The sequence below is a fragment of the Taudactylus pleione genome, unplaced genomic scaffold, assembly GCF_031769625.1.
Source record: "Taudactylus pleione unplaced genomic scaffold, aTauple2 ptg000198l, whole genome shotgun sequence".
Lineage (NCBI taxonomy): Eukaryota > Metazoa > Chordata > Amphibia > Anura > Myobatrachidae > Taudactylus > Taudactylus pleione.
The window spans coordinates 7,007,055-7,031,228 of record NW_028284600.1 but is presented as its reverse complement, the minus strand read 5'-3'; the positions used below and the strand labels follow the sequence as shown (position 1 = coordinate 7,031,228).

General features: G+C 43.9%; 1 protein-coding gene across 3 annotated transcripts in view; it reads right to left on the bottom strand.

Moving 5' to 3' along the window:
* Nucleotides 1-24,174, bottom strand: part of INPP5A (inositol polyphosphate-5-phosphatase A) — a 567,250-nt gene that overhangs the window by 27,034 nt on the left and 516,042 nt on the right. For all 3 annotated transcript variants that reach the window (XM_088476881.1, XM_088476880.1, XM_088476879.1), the window contains exon 12: nucleotides 12,081-12,154. In XM_088476881.1, the coding sequence (XP_088333007.1) occupies nucleotides 12,081-12,154 (74 nt within the window). The remainder of the gene's footprint in view (nucleotides 1-12,080; nucleotides 12,155-24,174) is intronic.

Below are 24,174 nucleotides of genomic sequence, written 5' to 3'. Positions count from 1 at the left end.
CTGTAACTAAACATGCTCACGTATGCGATGGTGCGTTGGTGGAATTGTGGCCTATACAGAGCTGTGCGCGTGTAATTACGCCGGTTTTCAGGCCTATCTTTTGCAACACTTGCTAGTGCAAGCGTGTACTGAGGACGAAGGCTGTGAAACCAAGTGTATGGGCAGCGATGTCCTGCCAGCAAGTGCACGCAACGCTGCATATGGGCGAATATCCGCACTTGGCTTAGTGCACACAATGAGGGAGCGTGTAAAGCCTGCGTCAGCACCGCTGTGCAGTCTCTTATGCTAAGATGCAACTTTGGTGACAAAGGCAGGAATGTGCATAAACAATATTGGAGTATTTGCCCTGCCGTAATGCAGGCTCCAACCGGCAAAATATGATGTCAACAGGGAAACCAAACGTGAGAATGATCGTGACAAAACTCTCGTCATTAATATTCTGGCAATTACAGCATGAGAACGGCACAGCCATCCCCACATTGTGCACCTGATCTCAGTCGCTGCCCTCTGTGCAGTAAACTAGTGGTTTAAAGCCTTGGGAGTCAGATGCCAGCACTTTATCACTGCCGAGTCTTGCCTCTCTGGCTCCAGGGCCACAACTAACATGGGAAGGCAAAATTCATCACAAGGGTGAGCAGTGATCAGGGCAGCCAGGCCTGACCTGACTGATGACTCCTTGAGTAAGCTCGGTGAATTTATCGCCTGTGCCAGAGTCTTTGTGGCTTTATGCCACTTTTAACTCCTTTCTGCCCAGAAGGGTGGTGATGAGATACGAAGTCTCATTACATCGGCATCTGTTTTATCGGTGTTGGAGCTTGCATGCTTTTCCATAAATGGACACGCAGTCTTAGCATTTATATTCTTTTCAACACAACAGTGGTTATCTTCTACCCTGCATCCACACACGTGTAATTACCCCAAACTACAGATGTGTCCTCATCCACTATTGCTGCAGTCGCGCCATACAGCCCCTCGGCACACGAGGACCCATGTGACTCTGCTAGTGCCGAGCGTCATTTCCGCCCAAAAATGCATCTTAGTCATAATGCGATGCGGTTAAGGAACACCACTAGCCTACACCGATGGATTTGATATGCGACACTTGTATATCTGTGTGCGACGGAGTCTGAATCTGTATATGAAAGAACACACGAATATCCTCTGGCGCTTGGAAGTACTTATATTCACAATAATTATAAAAATAGACTGATAAATGTAATTCATAAATATATACATACATACATACATACTTACATACATGGACAATGCCTTTCTGCCGTTGAGAAATGGTAGCAGACCAGAAAAACTAAAAGTAAGACACGATATAACAGCGCAATGGGTATGTCTATATGCTAAATTGCAAATATGCCAACATATACAGTATTTAAAAATGGTTTAATCAAACGCAGCAATGTAAAAAACAATATATTTAAAAATTCAGTTGTAGCAGCCACTTATTTCAAAGAGAAACATTTGTAAAAAAAGGAAATACTGTATCAGCAGAAAATGGTTACTAGTGTGATTGTATCATTGTAGCTGTTAGCACAGAGTCTCTTACAAATAATCAGCACAATTCAAAGTACAACTTATTGTGGAAAAAGCTGCTTTTTTTAATATATTATTTATTTATATCTGTGTACCCACATCAAAAATTCTTCACCACTCCGATTGTCTCGTGCTGTGTAATAAATAAATCCTCCGTGAGCGCTGCACGTTTGAGGGAAATATAGGAGGAATGGTGAGCACTAGTAACCAGCTCCTGAGTTGCAAATATTTTACTTGTTCAAGTCGCTGTGATAAATATATACACACACACACACATATATATATATATATATATATATATATATACACACACACAGCATTAGGTCACAGTACCACCGGGTAATTAATTGTCCACTATTAGGGCATGTAAAATCTCAGTCACTGTATTGCAACAAGAGGGGATATTATATATACAGCACCGGCTCCTGATATCACTGGGCTCCACTCACTCTGGTTCTCTGCGGTGTGATAAAAAGCTGCTTTTTCTACCATAAGTTGAACTTTCAATTGTGCCGATTATTTGTAATAGACTCTGTGCTAACAGCTACAATGATACAATCACACTAGTAACCATTTTCTGCTGATACAGTATTTCCTTTTTTTTTTTTAAATGTTTCTCTTTGAAATAAGTGGCTGCTACAACTGAATTTTTTAAATATATTGTTTTTATTACATTGCTGCGTTTGATTAAACAATTAAAAAATAAATAAATAAATAAAAAATAAATATATATATATATATATATATGTTAAAATATATGTTGGCATATTTGCTAATCAATTAGCATTTGGACATACCCATTGCGCTGTTTTATCGTGTCTTACTTGGAATCTGTATATGAAATGTTACGATGCAGCGTCCGCAGCTTTTTACCACGCCAATTTCCGTTGCGCTTCATATTCAGTTGCATACAGATATACAAGTGTCGCATATCAAATGAATTAGTGCAGTCTCATGGTGTTGTCTTCGCATGTTTGGCGCCAGCACAGTCACACGGGACCTGGCGGGTCACTCACGCCAGTCATCTCACGCCGCATGGCGTATTGAAGCTAGGTGTATAAGCACACATATGTAACTAAGCAACATCTAGTCATGGGGACCCAGACATTTTAGCTTAAGAGGACATTTTAAATCTTAATAATCAGAAGACGTCATCAATACACAAATATCCAGAGTCCAGTTACTTAGCATAGACAGAGGGACCCGCTCATGAGAGTTTATATACACATATATTATCTATTCTACAAAACTGATCTCACTTCACTAACAAAACCACTCTTACATATTACACAAACTAACAAATACGTGGTTAGTTTTTGTAATGTTATGTCTTATTTGGTCTAAGCAGCTGGATCTGTGGCAAAGGAGGTATTCATAAAAGCTTGGAGAATAATACAATTGTGAAATATAAAGTACCAACCAATCAGCTCCTGTAATTTTTCAAACATAGGCCAGTATTCAATTCGAAGCGAAAAGCTGAGATCCGCGAAAAAGTATCGCCGATTGCAACTTTTCGCCAGGCGGGAACTTATCTCCCTATTCAGTTGCAAACACTTTTCGTGTATGTGAAAACGCAATGCAATGTAATAGGAGAAAAAAATTTGCCTCTGAATAGGTGGAGAGAAAAAAAAAGCGCAAAATCGCTATTTTGTGGTGCAAAGGTGGGGGAACCACTCAGCACCCTTGGTCAGCCCACCAAAGGATAACTGCGTAGAAAAAAAAAAAAAAAAAAAAAGGGGAACACCCCCAAAAAGCACTTTGGACCTCCACTATGCACTTTTTCGCCCCCATTTTCAAACATAAAAAGTTGCGAAATAGACTATTTGCAAGGATGGGTGAGGTTTTTTTGATTGCAGGTGTTTGCTGAAGGTGCGTTTTTTAAATTTCTTATAACTTCACTTTAGCAACTTTTAAATATGCTAGCACCCATTTCCAAGTACCCCAAATTTGACAGGACTGCTTATTTTCTCCTAAAAATACTGCTTTATGCCGTTCTTCACCACTTGTGCAAAGACTCTATTTAGAGGCAATTGTGCGAACTTAAGTACCCCAAACTATTTCATTAGGGCTAATCGGGCACTACTACATTGATCCCTAATGTTTCTGCATTTTTTGGGGGGGTTCAGGCTGAGTTCCCTGATTCAGACACCACTTTTCGCCTATTCTGACTTTGCGTGTCTCCGCTTTCACGTTTTTTTGGAATTGAATAGGGCGAATCGCAGTTACGCGTGCGATAAGTTTCCGCGGCTGATATACGCAATGTAGGCGAAAACTCAGGCAGACGAAACTTTATCACGTACGTGAAACTAAATTGAATACGGGCCATAGCCTGTAAAGTGACAGTAAGGAGCTGATTGGTTGGTACTTTATCGTTCATAATTTTCTCTCTCCCCAAGCTTTCATAATTACCCACCGAATTCAGCCAAATATGTGGATCCCTGAATTGGATGGAAGCATGAGACGCTCCGGATCGGGCCTCGAGTCAAAATTAGTGTGATTCGCTGATGACAACACACGCGCAGACCAGGGCAGACAGGAACCATATTTTTCTGCTAATTTTGATCTATGTCATTGGGGAGATACATACAGAAATTTGTGGATTATCTCTTCTAAAGTTATGGAACTAGCCATCCATAAACACTGTGTTGGGGCACATTCACAACTGAAAGGTCCTCTTATAATAATAAACTCAGATAATTATCATCATTAGTTATCTGTTTCTAATGGCTGAAATACCGGTACGAGCAGATGTGGCAGCCTATAGGATGCCAGTAATTTGACTGTCAAATAGTTACAACCAGCCTTAATTTATGGCATACCTGTTATTCGCTTTACACAAAAAGGGCTAAACTTATTTTTGTTAATAGTGAATTGTCGTCTAGGAATCACATAGAAGCTTTAGTCAACACAAACCTTGACCTCTACAACTTGTAGAACAATGCCGTGACATTTAGATGTGAAAATCACCTACAGCACCGAGGGAGCCAATGGGAAAACAAATATATAGGTCTATTCTAATGCACAGTCCTGCTGTATTTGATCTGGCTGCATGTTATCTGTAGTAGACAGTGCTATTTTTCTAGAAAAATAGGTTTAGGAACTCCTGGAGGGGGGCAGAGCTGTGGATAATGTGGGTGGAGCTACAGCGGGGGTGGGACATCAATTGGTGTGTAAACCAATTTACAGTAAATACAAATTGTCAAAGTTTGGGCTGTGGGGGGGGGGGGGGAGTGTTATTATAACATGTCAATCATATAATATATGGAAAAAAACTATACAAATACAGAAATATATTTAAGAAAACTTTTGTAAAGTCACACACTCCCCCAAATATAAACAATGTCCATACTAAGGGCAGGATTCAATTAGAAGCAAAAAAGTTAAGTTTTCGCAAGTGCAAATTTTTTGCACCCTTCACCCGAATGTACCACTTTCCGCCGCTATCACGTAAGCATGTTTTCAAGCAAACCTATTACTTCAGATGGTGTATACAGCTGTAAGCCAATAGAGGCTCCAGGTGCAGAAGAGAGATCTTTATCTTGCAGCCCCCGGCCGGCTCCGGAAGCTGACACTGTGCACATGCGCAGCGTCAGCTTCCCCCGGAGAACTCCTTCATGTCTGTGAAAGACTTCTACAATTTTGCCGGGTAAATAACTCACAAGGAGAGCGGTTACCGCAACCACTGTCCCTGAGTGTTCCCCTTTGTACATAGCGGGGATATTTTCATTAAAAATTTAAATATCCCTGGCGATGTGGAAGATAATCATGGCTGGTCCACAAGTAGCGGCGGAACTAGAGAGTGGTGGGCCCAGGTGCAATAATATGCTTTGCCCCCAGTAGTGGTCCCCCCTATGCAGTGCTCCCAGCAGTGGTCCCCCCTATGCAGTGCCCCCAGCAGTGGTCCCCCCTATGCAGTTCCCCAGCAGTGGTCCCCCCTATGCAGTTCCCCCAGTAGTGATCCCCCCTATGCAGTGCCTCCCAGTAGTGGTCCCCCCTATGCAGTGCCTCCCAGTAGTGGTCCCCCCTATGCAGTGCCTCCCAGTAGTGGTCCCCCCTATGCAGTGCCTCCCAGTAGTGGTCCCCCCTATGCAGTGCCTCCCAGTAGTGGTCCCCCCTATGCAGTGCTCCCAGTAGTGGTCCCCCCTATGCAGTGCCCCTAGCAGTGGTCCCACCTATGCAGTGCCCCTAGCAGTGGTCCCCCCTATGCAGTGCTCCCAGTAGTGGTCCCCCCTATGCAGTTCCCCCAGTAGTGATCCCCCCTATGCAGTGCCCCCCAGTAGTGGTCGCCCCTATGCAGTGCTCCCAGTAGTGCCCCTTATACAGTGCCCCCCTATGCATTGCCCCCAGTAGTAGTCCCCCATATGCATTGCCCCCAGTAGTAGTCCCCCCTATGCAGTGCCCCCCAGCCCAGTTCCTTGCATGGACGCAGCAGCCAATGAGAGTGTCCGCTGGAAGCGGTGTGTTTGTTACTGTGTAGTGCGGACCGCTCTCACTGTGGTCCGCACTACACTTAAATACTGTGGGGCCCGGGGACACTGGCGGCAGGTGCAGCGGCGCTGTTGGTTGCAGGCGGCTATGGGCCCTTCCACAAGGAACCAGCTGCATTACCGCTGGTTCCGCCACTGCATAGACCCCTTAGTCCTCTCCAAATGTAGTTCTGTGAAACAAAATCTGTGCTTCTTAAATCTAAATTTTAAATTACCATGAATAATACATCTTGGCAGGAACAATATAATAACAATTTGGAGTTTTCAGTGGTGTGTGCAAGTATTCTTATAAATGAAACATCATGGGAAAAGAATGTAAATAAATACTGAGCAGATCACACCACTACGTATGTGCAGATATGGAACTACAAGTCCCATAATCACATGTACAGTGTTGTGTAGCATGTGTGACATCATGCTTTGGTAACATACTGGTAATCAGCGGTCTTAGGGTGCTGGCTATTGGAAGCAGCCTATAATCCAGCTCTGCTCTCTCTCTCTGGGGGAAGGAATGGGAGGTCCAGACAGAGGGGAGAGCAGGGGACGGGCAACAGGCTGGCTGCCTCACCGCACACAAGAGTCAGCGCAGTGGACTGTCAGCCAGAGCAGGGGAAAAGTGTGTGGATAGTGCCGACCGCAGCTGAGAGGGTCCGCGGCCGCCGTCAGCATCATCTAGAACTGTGGTTCTCAAACTCGGTCCTCAGGACCCCACACAGGTTACGTTTTCCAGGTCATCCAGCAGGTGCACAGCTGTACTCATTACTCACTGACAAATTTTAAAAGTTCCACAGGTGGAGCAAATTATTTCACTTGTGATCCTGTGAGGAGACCTGGAAAACATGCACTGTTTGGGATCCTGAGGACAGCGTTTGAGAGCCTATGATCTAGATGATGTCAGAGACATCTTTTTTGGTGGGGGGGTGAATTCAGGGTTCTTACAGGAGCTATATTCAATGGCATTCGGCCGCAGCCTGCAGCACAGCTCGTCTCTGACTGCAGTGCTGCGGACTCGGGCAGGCGGTGGCCATCTTGCAGGCATCTGGGTGACTGGCTGCTCAGGGTCCCGGGCAGCCTGCCATATTTGAAAGATGACCGCCACTCCAGTCAGTAGCACTGCAGTAAGGGACATGCAGGTGGCAGCCAAACCATATTATATCTGCCAGTGCTATCTGCGCTTTAGTATGCAGCAAGTGCCAGCAACTATTACATTAAAAATAAAACATTTTTTGCTGTTCTGGAAAGCCATTTCCGGATGACAATTTTTCTCATGACCATCAGGAACGGCGCTCCGGCACAAATATAGCCCTGGTAGGAATATACACACAACACATAGGGGCCCTATTTACTACAATCCGCATTTAAAATGCAGATTGTAGTGTGATATTTTTGCCTATATCTCCATTGCGCATTTAGGAAATATCACATGGATTAAAAATCCCTTACAGGGACAGAGCTTGCGATAAAGCTCTGTCCCTGCGAATCCCCTCGGCAATCTTTTCACTGTATTTCTTGGGAAAAATACAGTGATAATGTGCTGTGCATGTGCTGACAGGCTCACCTAACCCCCATCCCTACTTTCACTTACCTCAGATTATCGCTACTCCGGTCGGCTGGTCTCCCACCCTGCACTGTGACCCCCGGTCAGCTGTTCTATGCAGCATCTGACCAGGGTCACAGTGCAGGAGCCGGGAGACCAGCTGATTGGAGCACCGGAGGACATCACCAGAGCACCGATCACCCTAGATGCAGGTATGTTTTTTTTTTTCCCCCATTTTTTTTAGACCACACAGCTGATCACTGGGGTCCGGCTCCTGGCTGTGCTCTGCCTGTTAGAGCAGAGCAGGAGTCGGGGAACCCCTGGATAATACAATCTCCAGGTGGCGTTATTATCACAGGGCTTGCCCCGGTATTTTTTCACATTTTATTTTTAGTAACTTTGGCCAGATCACATTTCCCATTACAAGTATGGGAAATGTGATCTGCTTACTAAAAATGTGTGATAATTTAGGGTTTGGAGTAGAATTTTTCTAATTCTACTCCAATTGCCCTCTAGTAAATGTATGTAAAACTAAAATAATGTGAAAAGGGTGTCACCCTTTTTTATTTTAGTAAAAATAATGTTAATAAAAAGAGCCCTAAGATACTGTAAGGAACAGCACAGTTTTGCCCTGTTAAATATCAGCTCTTATCACCACTGTTCATGGCCATTGGAGATGACACTTTGCGGCAATTTACCAAGGAGCCTTCCCTGTGACATCGCATCCGATAAGATTGTGCCCTGGTGAAGAGATAACAGTATTGTCATAGGGTTTCAGTATCTTCATCTACTGCAGAGTTTGGCCCAGGCCTTGCCTCTGTGCACGAGCGCCCATCAGGCTGTGTATACACGTACAAAAATAATTGCAAAAGAGGGATGGAAGGAGCTCCGGCTCAGCAGGGAGGCGCAGAAGGTCCCCCTTCCGGCAGAACGCTCAGCACAGGGAAAACACGATAATGCCATCTTCTGGGGCGTTAGAGAACGTAAACCAACTCCAAACAGCTAAGATTTTCAGAATTTGATCAATTGCAACATATCACTGTACCCACAGCGCAATGGGGATGTCAGCTGCAAATGTTTATGTACTCAAAGCAGAAGATATCGCATTACAATATTCTTAAATAGTGGCAATACTTACTTTTGCCTTAAACATGCAGAAAAAGACGTTTCAACATGTTTTAAAGGACAGAAACCATTTGATAAAAATCTTGGAATTAAAGTAGTCATGGGTCGCGATTCAATTCAACGCGATGTTTGGTCGGGTTAAAAGATTTCTTCTGGAACCCTCCAGGGATGCGGGGAGAAATCTGACAAAAGTGCCGGCCGCGTGGTTGTTTTCCGGCTTAGCGCATCGCCAACAGCCTCGCGACCAGCACTTTAGTCGGAGAATGCTGGTTCTCACGACTAAACACCCAGGTTAAGTTGCGAGGACCGGCATTCTCCGACTTAACAGCGCGCAGTATTGAATAAGCTCGGGGAGCTCCCTCCTGGGGCTATTCAGCATCGCATTGAATTGAATTGCGGCCAATGTCTACAAACCAAGCATAGGCATTGAGAATGTACAGAGAATGTAAGAAAACGTACACAGCTTTTAAGTCTGCCATTGCTGAATGGTGCAGGTGGTAACACAAGATGATTGTTTGCACGTATACCTATCTAACCGGATTATGTGCATGTAGAAAATAATACACAACAACAACAAATGCAATGTTATATTCAAATCAGCATTTTGTTACCAAACATGTCTGAGTGTTACAATATCAGTATTGGCAAAAGAAAAATATTAGTATAGAAATACCCAAAGCAACAGTGTCCCACAACCCGCGCTCTGGTGAGTAATGTGCGGAGATCGTGTTAACGGATGTCAGAACTTTACAGATCTCCGTTTAGTTATGGACACATGAGAATTTCATGTCATTTGTACTGTCAATACAATTTACTGAATGTTGGCCACAGCGAGAAGAGTTTGTAAACTTGTGGTGTGTGTCATCCAGGACTGACTAACACACATTCAATGGGTGCTTTCACCTACTCAATTTACCTTAAAAAGTCCATTCACTGGATTTACTGCACAGAATATTTACACAGATGGCGTCATTATCAAACACTGAGGGTATTGGTAACATTTAATGGAGCACTCCTGGTTAAGCATTAAAGTTTCAAAGACCTGCCTTGGGAACTGTACACTATGGGGTATGAGAATAAACAACCCTGACCAATTTGGTGCCTAAAGCTGGGTACACACCTATACAATCCTCAGCCCGATCACCGGATATTGGGTGATCGGGCTGACAATTGTATAGGTGTGTAAGTAGGACAGTCAGCCGATAAATGGCCTATAGTGCGCCTACAACAGCCGGGATCGGGAAGTCGCACCTTATGTGCTGTTTAATATTTATCGGCCCCACCTCGCGATTCCATAGAAGCCTGTACACAGTGAGCTATGGGCCTGATTCAAAGATGTGCGTTCAATCCATGGATGAATGTACATCTTCGATGTTTAGGAGCCTGTGCATGTGCAGAACGAGTCTTGCGATTTCGCTTGCAGACACCCCCCTCACCCCCCAAGCCACAGCATTATTGACATGCTGCAGCATTTGGGGGGCTCAAGCAGGGGCTATCTGATCGCCGTTCCCGGAAACAGAGGCGTGTCACCTCCGTTTTCCGGGAGCGACGAGGCCAGGGTCTGCGGGCACAGATTCCTGGCCTCTTGCGTGACCAGCCTGCGGGAAACTTCAGCTCCCGCAGCCTGACTGATGGAGCAACCACAGTGACCATCGGTTGCGATGGTTCCGATGAGGATTCCAGCCTGCGACGATGGTCGCAGTGCTGGGATCGCAATTGCAGCGAGGACGTGTCTGACACCTCCTTCTGCATCTGAGATGGATGGATTTGCACAGAGGCTTGTGTGCAACTGTGTAGATCCATCCAGCTCTAAATCAGGTCCTATGTCTGCACGGTGTGTGCGGGGCTCAATCTGGGTGCACACTGCTCGGCTGATCAGGAGCGTTTAACCCAATCAGCCGGGGATCGCAAATGTGTGTTCCCAACTTTTGCCAAAATACCACGTGGCTCAAGAAGCTGAAGCACAGCTCTGCCCCATATATTACATGGTTTGTATTTTTGAGGTGCTTTTAAACATATTTACAGCAATATGAAGAGCATAAGTCCTTACTCCATGGGGTGCCGTTACTTTATCACATCGTCGCAAGATGTGTACCCAGCTTAACAGAACAATATACACAAATTACCCACAATTCAACAACAGAGACTAACTCCATTTTGGATCCCAAACACAAATTCTTCTTAATGGAAGGATTTTTAGCCCACCATTACATCTAGGACCCCTTACCACCACCGACCAGGGGCAAATAACTAATGACAAACATAGATTTACACACTTCTGTCCTACTGTTATCATAATCAATCAGTAAGAACAATAGAGAGCTTGTCAAGCACAGCTATGACCCTCCCCTTGGGGGTCAGGGGGATGTAGAAACAGAACCTCAGCTGGCAGCCGAGAAGTTGCTGGATTATGGTAAAAGCTCTGAACGCTCCAGTGCTCTCTCTTTCCTGGGATGCTGAGCAGGAAAGTGATTGTAACATACTTAACTCTCAAGCGCTCACTTTACTCCGACAATGTAGCAGCATACCCGGACATAACTGATAATTCCCACTGACTGAGAACGAGGATTTACAATGAAAAATTCACTTGAAAGAAAATGCTGTATTATAGTTTATAAGCGGCACCAGGCAGGTGCAAAGGGCGACAGACATGGAGCAGACTGCTATAATAAGGAGACAATTCACACTTTTAAAAACTCAATGATCAAGACCGTTACATGTAGTTTAGTATGATTTGGGTTATATTTTAAGATGTATTGGTTTGTTAATTTTGTTCCGGACTTTAACTGGAATCAAACAGAACATTTCACTGACTTAAAAAAAAAGAAGAAGTTATTTTGCTTTATATCTATTTATTATTGTTTATACCCAGTGACTTATTTATTTTAGCATTAAATTCTAAAAAGTAGTGACTTATGTCTATTTGGTGCTGAACGATTACAGCACATTATCTCTTTATATTACAGTACCCCTTCCGTAATATTGTAAATATCTTCCTGTCTTAGGCTGGATCAGTGGTTAATAGATTCAGCTCACAACAACATACTACAGGATAAAACAGTCTACATGGGTTAAAGTCCACTATGTAACCAATATATGGGCAGAAAATAAAATTAAATTTTTGGGAGGAATTTATATGATATATTTGTTAATATATTCAACAGTTATTTCCAAACATACCATATTGCCGATCGTGAATGGCAAACGGGACATGCCTCTCAATATATAATTTTTTTTAACTGATACCTTATCGTGTGCAAACTGGTAAAACAACAAAAAGAAAAGGTTGGATCACATTATAAAGCTCCGGTATCCCATTCAATATATGGGATCTACAGGAGTGAGAGCAACAAGCTATAAACGTTTTAACAATCATGTACCCATACCTGGGAGGAAATGTGATGTCCAGCTCGTACAATCTGTCTTTAAAGACCGATAACTCCTTGTCAAATTCTAAAAGCTGGAAGACAAATAACACAGAAGATAAGTACAATTTAAGGAAGCAATAAAGAATGACGGTGGTGTTTAATTTTCACGAGTTTTACACCAATGATGGGCAACAGGCAGCCCACCCCTCCAACCTGTCTCCTGTGGTCCCCAACACCTGGTGTGTCAGTTCCAGCTCTTTTTGAATAAGAGTTGAGGACAAAAGCAAAGTTTTGTGGCTCATAAAATACAGAATTAAACTGGATCTCATTTTAGTATCTTCATAGATCAACTGACTTCCAAATCACATGACCTACTCCACATCAAGTGGTCTTTCCCCACACAATGCAGTGAGGTCACAAACACAGGCATACATCAGAAACCAGGCAAGAAGGGACATACAGTCTGCACCATGTTGTCTCCCCTATTCCTCCAAGGCAAAGAGCTGCCTGATTCCTGATCATTAAAGCAAGGTGAGGAATTTTTATGTGCACTTTAGTCATTAGATTAGTAATGGGTCACTGGCGCTTTCAGTGATTGGCGGGTGGGACATTTGAGGAGCGTTCTATGTGGAACTTGATGGACATGGAGAATTTTAGAATTGAGTGTGTCTCGGAAAGGTATTTTAGGGCAAGTAGTAACCACGAGAGGCATTTTGTGGTGAATGGACATTGTGTAGTGTCTAAGGGACTGATTGATTGGTAAGGTGTTTTGGGTTCTAGTCTAAGGGCCTGGATGGGTATCACTGATTTACACTCATGTCAGAAGTGCTTGCAACCATGCAGATAAATAGTAATAAATAGTGGCTTTATAGCGGTGAGTGTGGGAGTCCATCATAAAAAAAAACAAAGGTTAGATCAATGTTTATAACTCCTTTATGGAGATAGGATAGGTGGGTTCTGTTATACAGTCACTGTGCCTCATGATGTAAAATAGGGGGGAAAAAAAACAAACCTTCCCTACCTTGCCCTTTCTACCAAGTCTGGTACTTCCGTTCTCTCTCATGACGTCACCCGCGACGTGAGGAGCCTGCCCTGCACGCTTGCTGGATCTAGTTAGATTCAGTCAGAGCGAGGCAGCGGGAGTGGGAGCGCCGAGCAGCATATTAAGGTAAGTTCTGGGCTGGGGCCAGCCTGGGGACACTGCACAAGGGGCCAGCCTGGGGACACTGCACAAGGGGCCAGCCTGGGGACACTGCACAAGGGGCCAGCCTGGGGACACTGCACAAGGGGCCAGCCTGGGGACACTGCACAAGGGGCAAAACAAAACTACAGGTGGCAATGCATAAAGGGGAAAACTACAGGAGGAAATGTATAAAGGGGAAAACTATAGGGGGCACTGTATAAAGGGCACACATACAGGGGGCACTGTATAAAGGGCACAAATACAGGGGGCACTGCATATGGGGATAACTACGGGGGCACTGCATAATGGGCACTTTTGACTGAGAGCAAGTGGGGGGGAAGCCTGAGACCTGTCGGGCTGGAATGGTAAGGGAGGGCAGTGTTCTCCCCAGGCTGTTTTTTGCGGGTGCACCACCCGTCACTTTGGGAGCCTGCAAGTGAGGACAGTATCTGGGAACTGTATAAAAAGGACCAGATCCTACAGACTTTGCAGCTTTTCATAATCAGACAACTGGGCCTCTAATAAAAAGAATTGATATATAAAAATGTTATTTTAAATTGAAATCATTATACGGTCAGGGTTTAAAACATTTTATTATTAAGAAGGCCCCACCCGTCTACTTCTTAATAGACCCGGCTGGAAACATTTTATGGGGAGAACACTGAGAAGACCAATGCAAAAAAAAAAATTACTTCTGATTTCCTATTACGATCCTGAGGGGAAGACCAATATTTACACGGAAGAGAGATAAAATACACCTGCTATCATTAGCACAGCCTGGAACTAAATAAATTGGCATGGGGATTCTCAGCGGCTACCAGTCTGAACAGCTGGGCCAAGCAACCAATGAGAAATGTGGGAAAAACCTCAAACTATGTCCATTGTATCTAATCTATTGGTACGTAGGCTCACACGTTTATATGGTCACATACGGACATACAGTTTCATTTACGTAGCACTGACAACAGCATAATCAATTACCCTGTGAATGCATGCTAATTATGTTTATTAGGGACAGATTCGGAGTTACAAATTATATAATATATACATACACACACACATACAGTCAGGTGCATAAATATTGGGACATTGACAGAATTTTCATATTTTGGCCTCTATACACCACCACAATGGCTTTGAAATGAAACAAACAAGATGTGCTTTACCTGCAGACTTTCAGATTTAATTTGAGGGTAATTACATACAAATCAGGTGAACGGTGTAGGAATTACAACTGTTTCTATATGTGCCTCCCACTTTTTAAGGGGCCAAAAGTAATGGGACTATCAACTCAAAATCTATTTCACGGACAGGCGTGGGCTATTCCCTCATTATTTCATTATCGATTAAGTATGTAAAAGGTCTGGAGTTGATTTTAGGTGTGACATTTGCATTTGGAATCAGTTGCTGTCGACTCTCAATATGAGATCCAAAGAGCTGTTACTATCAGTGAAGCAAGCCATCATTAGGCTGAAAAATCAAAACAAACCCATCAGAGATAGCAAAAACATTAGGTGTGGCAAAATCAACTGTTTGGAACATTCTTAAAAAGAAGGAACGCACCGGAGAGCTCAGCAACACCAAAAGACCACGGAAAACAACTGTGGTGGATGCCAGAAGAATTATTTCCCTGGTGAAGAAAAACCCCTTCACAACAGTTGGCCAAATCAAGAACACTCTCCAGGAGGTAGGTGTATATGTGTCAAAATCAACAATCAAGAGAAGACTTCACAAAAGTGAATATAGAGGGTTCACCACAAGATGTAAACCATTGGTGAGCCACAAAAACAGGAAGACCAGATTAGAGTTTGCCAAACAACATCTAAAAAAGCCATTACAGTTCTGGAACAACATCCTATAGACAGATGAGACAAAGATCAACTTGTACCAGAGTGATGGGAAGAGAAGAGTATGGAGAAGGAAAGGAACTGCTCATGATCCAAAACATACCACCTCATCAGTGAAGCATGGTGGTGGTAGTGTCATGGCGTGGGCATCTATGGCTGCCAATAGAACTGGTTCCCTTGTATTTATTGATGATGTAACTGCTGCCAAAAGCAGCAGAATGAATTCTGAAGTGTTCCGGGCAATATTATATGCTCATATTCAGTCAAATGCTTCAGAACTCATTGGACGGCGCTTCACAGTGCAGATGGACAATGACCCGAAGCATACTGCAAAAGCAACCAAAAAGTCAATCCCCTGACCTGAATCCGATTGAGCATGCATTTCACTTGAAAAAGACCAAACTGAAGGGAAATGCCCCAAGAACAAGCAGGAACTGAAGACATTTGCAGTGGCCTGGCAGAGCATCACCAGGGATGAAACCAAGCGTCTGGTGAGGTCTATGCGTTCCAGACTTCAGGCTGTAATTGCCTGCAAAGGATTTGCAACAAAGTATTAAAAAGTGAAAGTTAGATTTAGGATTTTAGTTTGTCCCATTACTTTTGGCCCCTTAAAAAGTGGGAGGCACATATAGAAACTGTTGTAATTCCTACACCGTTCACCCGATTTGGATGGAATTACCCTCAAATTAAATCTGAAAGTCTGCAGTTAAATCACATCTTTTTTGTTTAATTTCAAAGCCATTGTGGTGGTGAAAAGAGGCCAAAATATGAAAATTCTGTCAATGTCCCAATATTTATGCGTGTGTGTGTGTGTGTGTATATATATATATATATATATATATATATATATATTTATATAGTGTCCAGTATAGCCCGCACTCGCTGTCAACCCAAAGGGGTGCACCTCAATGTAACCACATGGAGCATCCAGGGTCCATGCATATGTAGAAAAATAAAGTAGCGAGGGCACTCACCATAATTAAGCAAAATTAAGTCCAGTTTCTTCACATACCACCAGTGTCATATAGCTGTAAAGTTCGACATTTCGGTCCCCATATGAGACCTTTGTCAAGGTGCATCCATAACACAATGTTATTCAAGCCATAAGAAAAGTGTAACAACAATCACCACAGAAGACAACATATATAACACAAATTATTTATATTTATATATATATATAAAATCCTTTGTTTTTACGGCGCCACAAGTGTTCCGCAGTGCCTTACATAGTACATAAACTAATAAGTGAACAAGAAACAAGTAATTTAAAGTATATTACAGTATTACAGTGCAGGACAAGGACATGGTTTATATACATTGCTGCAATAGTGATTAAAGCACTCACAATAAGCAGCAGGGAGCTAGCAGTCAAATGTTAGCTGCCCTTGTGGGGAGTAAGGAGTGGAAGAAAGTGTAAGGAGAAGCACATGAGGGAAGAGGTCCCTGCTCGTGAGTGGTTACATTCTAAAGGGGAGGTGCAGACAGACAAGCGTGACACAGAATGGGGAGAGAGCATTAAGTGGGTTAGGATGAGTGCTGGAAGGCCTTGGTGAAGATTTGTAGAGAGGTGGAGAGTCTGATAGGGAGAGGGAGAGAGTTCCAAAAGGTAGGGAGCAGCACAAGCAAATTCTTGGAGGCGGGAGTGGGAGGAAGTAATCAGATGGCAAGAGAGACGGCATGCATTTGTTGAGCGAGGTGGATGGCGGGAGTGTGAAGGGAGATTAGGTCAGAGATGTAAGTGGGAGAGGATTGGGTGGTAGCTTTGTAGGCAAGTGTAAGAACCTTGAATTGGAATCTGAAGGGGAAGGGGAGCCAGTGTAGGGCTTGAAGGAGAGGGGAAGCAGTTCTAGAACGTTTGGAGAGGAAGATGAGCTGAGCAGCAGCATTGAGGACCGATTGTAGTGGAGAGAGGTGGGAGACTGAGAGGTGAGATAGGAGGAGGTTACAGTAGTCCAATCTGGAGATGACCAGTGAGTGTATGAGGGTTTAAGTAGCATCCAGGATGAGGAAGGGTCTATTCCTGGAAATATTTTTGAGATGGAAATAGCAGGACTGCGAGAGGTGCTGAATGTTTGGTTTAAAGGAGAGGGAAGAGTCTAGGATAACACCAAGACAGCGCACTTTGGAGCTAGAGGACATAGTTGTGCCATCAATAGATAACGAAATTGTGGGGAGTGAGGTAGTGGAAGATCAGCTCAGTCTTAGACATGTTAAGTTTAAGAAAGCACTGGGACATCCAGGAAGAGATAGCAGAGAGACATTTGGAGATACGGGTGAGGAAAGAGGTTGAGAGGTCAGGGGTGGAAAGGTAGATATGAGTATCCTCAGCATAGAGATGTAGGAGGTTAAAAGAGGAGTTCACCTAAAGAGGACGTATATAGGGAGAATAGGAGAGGTCCAAGAACAGAACCTTGGGGAACTCCCACTGTTAGTGGGGGGGGGGGGGGGGGGAGAAGAGGAGTCATGAGAGGAGACAGAGAAGGATCGATCTGAGAGGTAGGACAGCCAGGAGAGGGCAGTGCTATATATATATTTGCACTGGCCACTTTGCCTGTTTTGTGTTTTGGATTGGTTTTGCCAAAACCACCCTTCGGTGTTTTGGGTTCTGGGTTCTGTGTTTTGGATCTGTATTTTTTTTTAAAAAAGCATAAAAACAGCTAAAATCACAGAATGTGTTGATTTTTCTGCTCGTATGCTATTATTAACCTCAAAAACCTTAATTTCCACTCATTTCCAGTCTATTCTGAACACCTCACAATAGTGTTTTTATATCCAAAAGGTTGCACCGAGGTAGATGGATGACTATGCTAAGCGACACGAGTGGGCGGCACAAACACGTGGCCCATCTAGAAGTGACACTGCAGTGGCAGACAGGATGGCAGTTTGAAAAACTAGGCCGCAAACAGTACATAATGCAAAGAAAAAAAAGAGGTGCAAGATGGAATTGTCCTTGGGCCCTACCACCCACCCTTATGTTGTATAAACAGGACATGCACACTTTAACAAACCAATCATTTCAGCGCCAGGGTCTGCCACACAACTGTGGCTGAAATTATTGGTTCGTTTGGGCCCCCACAAAACAAGCTGGCAATTAATCTGGCCCTGCACAAACTGGCTCTACGGAGGCAAGATGTCGTCCTCATCCTCCTCATTCACCGATTCCTCACCCTCTTCAGTGTTGTGTACATCCTCATCCTCACAGAGTATTAATTCGTCCCCGCTGGAATCCACCACCACAGGTCCCCTCTGTACGTTCTGGAGGCTGGTCTCCCTGGAAGAGTTGGTAATTCATTTTTATGAACATCTTCTCCACATTTTGTGGAAGCAACCTCCTACGCCTTTCGCTGACAAGGTTCCCGGCTGCACTAAACACTCTTTCGGAGTACACACTGGAGGGGGGGCAACTCAGGTAAAATAGAGCCAGTTTGTACAGGGGCCTCCAAATTGCCTCTTTTTCCTGCCAGTACAGGTACGGACTGTCTGACATGCCTACTTGGATGCTGTCACCGATGTAATCCTTTAATAGACAGACGCACGCTTGTCGCTGCTGCTTTGAGGATGCAGGTGCGGCTACAGTCCACACAATTCACAAAGACAGAAAAAAAAGATTATTTTATTTTGGTTTCAGCGCACTTTGGGGGTTACACCACCCTTTAACAAAGTGATGCATGCCTGGCGCTGCTGCTTTGAGGATGCAGGTGCGGCTACTGTGCATACATTTCACACACAAAAAAAAAGAATTTTTTATTTTTTTTGGAGTGCACTTTGGGGGTTACAGCACCCTTTAACGGACAAGCCAGCCGGCCCTTTACTTATGGGACACAGGCGCACGCTTGGCGCTGCTCCTTTGTTGATGCACGTGCAGCCACAGTGCACACAATTCACAAACACAGAAAATAATTCCTCCACCATTCTGTCAGTAGTGACAGTATCATATACAGTATGTAACAAATAAAGAGCGCTTGTGAATAAACATGTATGAATGTAACGCAATACCTGTAAAAAAAAAAAAAAAAAAAAAAAAAAAGGGGATTAGTAAAAGATGTTTAAAACCCTTTTTTAATATTTAGGAAAGTCCATAATTGACATCAGGGTTCCGATAACATGCCTTGCAGTGCGGTGTGATACTGGAGTCAGACGTGAAAAACTAACTGTCTCTCCCTATATCTGCCTACCTTTAACGGCTTCCGCTCCGTCCGGCTGGTTCCCTGCACGGGGTGATCGTCTTCTTCGTCCGTGTAAACGGCCCGATGCTGCAAAGGTGCAGTGTGATGACGTCACTATATCTCTGCTGTGTGTCAGATGTGCGCTAAAACCAACGCGTTTCAGGCTCCTGGCCCTTTTTCGAAAAAGGGCCAGGAGCCTGAAACGCGTTGGTTTTAGCGCACATCTGACACACAGCAGAGACATAGTGACGTCATCACACTGCACCTTTGCAGCATCGGGCCGTTTACACGGACGAAGAAGACGATCACCCCGTGCAGGGAACCAGCCGGACGGAGCGGAAGCCGTTAAAGGTAGGCAGATATAGGGAGAGACAGTTAGTTTTTCACGTCTGACTCCAGTATCACACCGCACTGCAAGGCATGTTATCGGAACCCTGATGTCAATTATGGACTTTCCTAAATATTAAAAAAGGGTTTTAAACATCTTTTACTAATCCCCTTTTTTTTTTTTTTTTTTACAGGTATTGCGTTACATTCATACATGTTTATTCACAAGCGCTCTTTATTTGTTACATATTGAAATTATTTTATTAGGAGCTGCTTTCAAAATAACATCCATAGCGCAGAATATATATTTTTTTATAGTATCATATACAGTGACAGTAGACATGTCAGGAATTGCTGGCACGTCCTTCAGTCAGAAAAAAAAGAATTGTTTATTTTTGTGGAGTGCACTTTGGGGGTTACACCACCCTTTAACAGACAGACGCACGCTTGTCGCAGCTGCTTTGAGGATGCAGGTGCGGCTACAGCCCACACATTTCACAAAGACAGTAAAAAAAGAAGAATTTTTTATTTTGTTTGGAGTGCACTTTGGGGGTTACAGCACCCTTTGATAGACAAGCCAGCCGGCCCTTTACTTATGACACAGGCGCACGCAGTCGCTGAATGGCGAGAGTGGGCAGAAATTTTTCGGGCCACCCAAAGCGTCTCCTGCACGCCCCTGTCGCTTTTTAGAAAATTCTGCACCACCAAGTTTATTGTGTGAGCAAAACATGGGACGTGCTGGAATTTGCCCAGATGTAATGCCCCCACAATATTGATGGCGTTGTCAGATATCACAAATCCCCAGGAGAGTCTAAGTTGGGTAAGCCACTGGGTGATGATTTCCCTCAGTTTCTCTAAGAGGTTGCCGGAGGTGTGCCTCTTACTGAAACCGGTGATACACAGCGTAGCCTGCCTTGGAACGAGCTGGCGTTTGTGAGATGCTGCTACTGGTGACACTGCTGTTGTTGCCGCGTAAGGTGATACATTTACCCAGTGGGCTGTCACAGTCATATAGTCCTTAGTCTGTCCTGTTCCACTTGTCCGTGGTTAAGTGGACATTGGGTACAACGGCATTTTTCAGGACAATGAGGACACTTTTTCTGACGTTTCTGTACAGTCTCGGTATCGCCTGCCTAGTGAAGTGGAATCTAGACGGGATTTGGAACCGGGGACACACTACCTCCATCAATTGTCTAAATCCCACTGCACTAATGGCGGATACCGGACGCACGTCTAACGCCAACATAGCAGTCAAGGCCTCAGTTATACGTTTTGCTTTAGGATGACTGCTGTCAAACTTCATCCTCCTCGCTAAGGACTGTTGGAGGGTCAATTGTTTAGTAAAAGTAGTGATGTTACTACTTCCTCTCTGGGATGAAGAACAACTCCCAGCAGCAGCAACAGCACTAGGAGTAAGTGGATCTTGATCTTTCCCTATTTTATTTTTATCGGAGAAAGTTTGGTCCTCCATTTATGTTATATTGATATATACGTGCGGCTAAGGTGCACACAAATACAGAAAATAATTTTTTATTTTTGTTGGAGACTAGTGCACTTTGTGGGTTAAACCACCCTTTAAGAAATGAGCCAGCCGGCTCTTTACTTATGGGACACAGGCGCACGCTTGGAGCTGCTCCTTTGTTGATGCACGTGCAGCAACAGCCCACACAATTCACAAAGACAGAAAAAAAAATAATGAAATTTTTATTCTTTGTGGAGCGCACTTTGAGGGTTACACCACCCTTTAACAGATAGACACACGCTTGTCGCTTCTGCTTTGAGGATGCAGGTGCAGCTACAGCCCACACAATTCACAAAGACAGAAAAAAAAGGAGAATTTTTTATTTTTTGTGGAGTGCACTTTGAGGGTTACACCACCGTTTAATGGACAAGCCAGCCAGCCCTTTACTTATGGGACACAGGCGCACGTTTGGCGCTGCTCCTTTGTTGATGCACTTTGTTGTGTGCAGCCACAGTGCACACAATTCACAAACACAGAAAATATTTTTTTATTTGGTTTGGAGTGCACTTTGGGGGTTACAGCACCCTTTAATGGTCAAGCCAGCCGGCCCTTTACTTATGACACAAGCGCACGCTTGGCGCTACTTTGTTGATGCACGTGCGGTTACTGCGCACACAATGCACAAACAGAAAAAATATTTATTTTTTTTGCACTTGGGGGAGCACCCCCTGGACAACACTACAGCACCCCTTTAGGACTGGGACACTGCACAGGACTTTGGAGTGGACACAGCCCCTATGGACAACTGACTGCACAACACAGTACAGCCAGCCCCTATGGACTTTGGAGGAGTGGACACAGCCCCTATGGACAACAGCAGCATAGCACAGCACAGCACAACACTACACAGCCCAGCCAGCCCTAACTCCCACCCTCCCTCTTCACTGTCCACAGCCGAGTGAGAAAATGGCGCCGACACAGGTACCTTATATAGAATCCAAAACCCGCGAGACCCGGAAGGCGGGATGATGACGTTTTGCCTCTATTACAGATCCGAGTCAGGCGGGAAAAGTCGAGCCTGACTCGGATCGGGGGGGCTCGGATTTCAGAAATCCAAACCCGCTCACCCCTAAAATATATATATATATATATATATATATACACACACATATATATATTATATATATATATATATATATACACATACACACATACATGGATGGTAGCGGCACTCCACTCTTGTACATGTACAGCTATATTGTGCCTGACGAAAGCGCAGTATTACAGGCGCTGAAACGTTGAAGCAAACGATGACTGTCTAAAGCTTATTTATTGAGGAGTGTAGTGCCACTACCATCCATGCCTATACATTCCAGTGCACACCCGGTAATTCAGCGTGCACCCCTCGTAGTAATACTTACCACTAACATTGAGTGCTGGTATTTTGCTATATATATATATATATATATATATATATATATATATATATATATACACACACACACACACACACATATACATACATATACACATACTGTATATATGTAACAACGGGAGCCCGGCACTCCTATGTGATGGTGCCTTTCCCCTTGGTGAGGGTAGGCAGAATAGTAATGGACGGCACTGCCGGCTAGAGTTAAGTCTCTGAAACGGTGATAACATAACGCAGAGGTGAGCGTGTCTTATTTCAGCTGCTAGCTGGGAGTACCGTCCATTACAATATATATATATATATATATACATACATACATATACACATACACTGCGTGTGTTTCACAGTGTTCTTTGCATCCGCCTGTTTCTCCCACACTGACCACCACAGCTCAGCTATAATGTAAAGTAATCAGGGGGTCTTATTATGGTTGTTTTACAGCAGCCGTGAAGTGACAGCTTGCTGCAGGGGACCAGACAATGAGAACACAGACAGGGAGATAGGCAGATGTCACATTTAAAATATCTATACAATGACCATATCAATAACCCTTTTCTTTTATTCAAACAGGATACAGACCTGCCACCGTCAGTGGTGATAGTGTCCCTTTAACGCTCATTAATCATGTCCCATCTCACAGCTGTGCTGATAGCATTGTATGTGAGGTGGAGGTTCCGGAACAAAAAAAACAAAAATTACATTTTATCCTTTTTTTTTTTTTACCCCTGCCACCTCATAAATCATTTCTGAGATGTGCAATTAGCAGTTCCTTGTACACATTAATTATCTATGTGAAAATCAGCTACCTGAACCACCTGCATTGGTGATTACGTAGGCCACCATGCACGGTCATCTCTAGTTAAAACTAAAGAAATAAAAGCCGAGTATAGTACGTGTCTACGACTATATACCATCACTAGCATTTATACAGTGCTCTGAGATATCGTAGCACCATGTAGAGAAGCGGTAAAAACAGGGTTGATATTGTTACAGCATTAGCCAGCATATATTGCATATACATAATTACATGGGTATACAGATTAGCTTTGTTAATTGAGCTAAAAAGGGGATGGATGAGACAAGAGGAAGGAGAGCCATGCTCGTATGAGCTTACAGTCTAAAGGGGAGACGCAGGAGGGTTTATACTACGGAGCAGTGTGTGTGGTGAGGTGGAGGCACAGGCTAGTATCAGAACCAGATTTATAGATACATATATGAACCTGAGGGTTCATATGGGCATTATACAAAGGTGCAGCAATACAGTATATAGTGCTGGAAATTTGGTGAGTTTTGATCAGGGATGTGCGGAAAAGGAGGACAGGGGAGGCAGTGCCTCACCTTCCATACACTTTTTACTCCACAGTTTTGACTATAAAAATGATTAGAATAATACAAAGATATAATATTTTCTTTAAACTTTTCTTATAAGTTTTATAGTCAAAGCTATGGTGTATACAGGAATATGACAGGAAAGGCTCTGCCTCACCTGACCGCACATCACTGGTATGGAGACACAAATCAGGCAATGGTCTGGTAAGACATGACTCGTGAGGGAATCATTTTGAGGGTATGTTTGAAGCAATTGGGCAAGACTTTGATGGAGACAGAGGACGATCCATAGATTAGGGGTAGCGCAGAATAAGTCTTGGATGCAAGAGGGGGTTATCAGAGAGGAGGGCGGTCACTAGCTGGCGG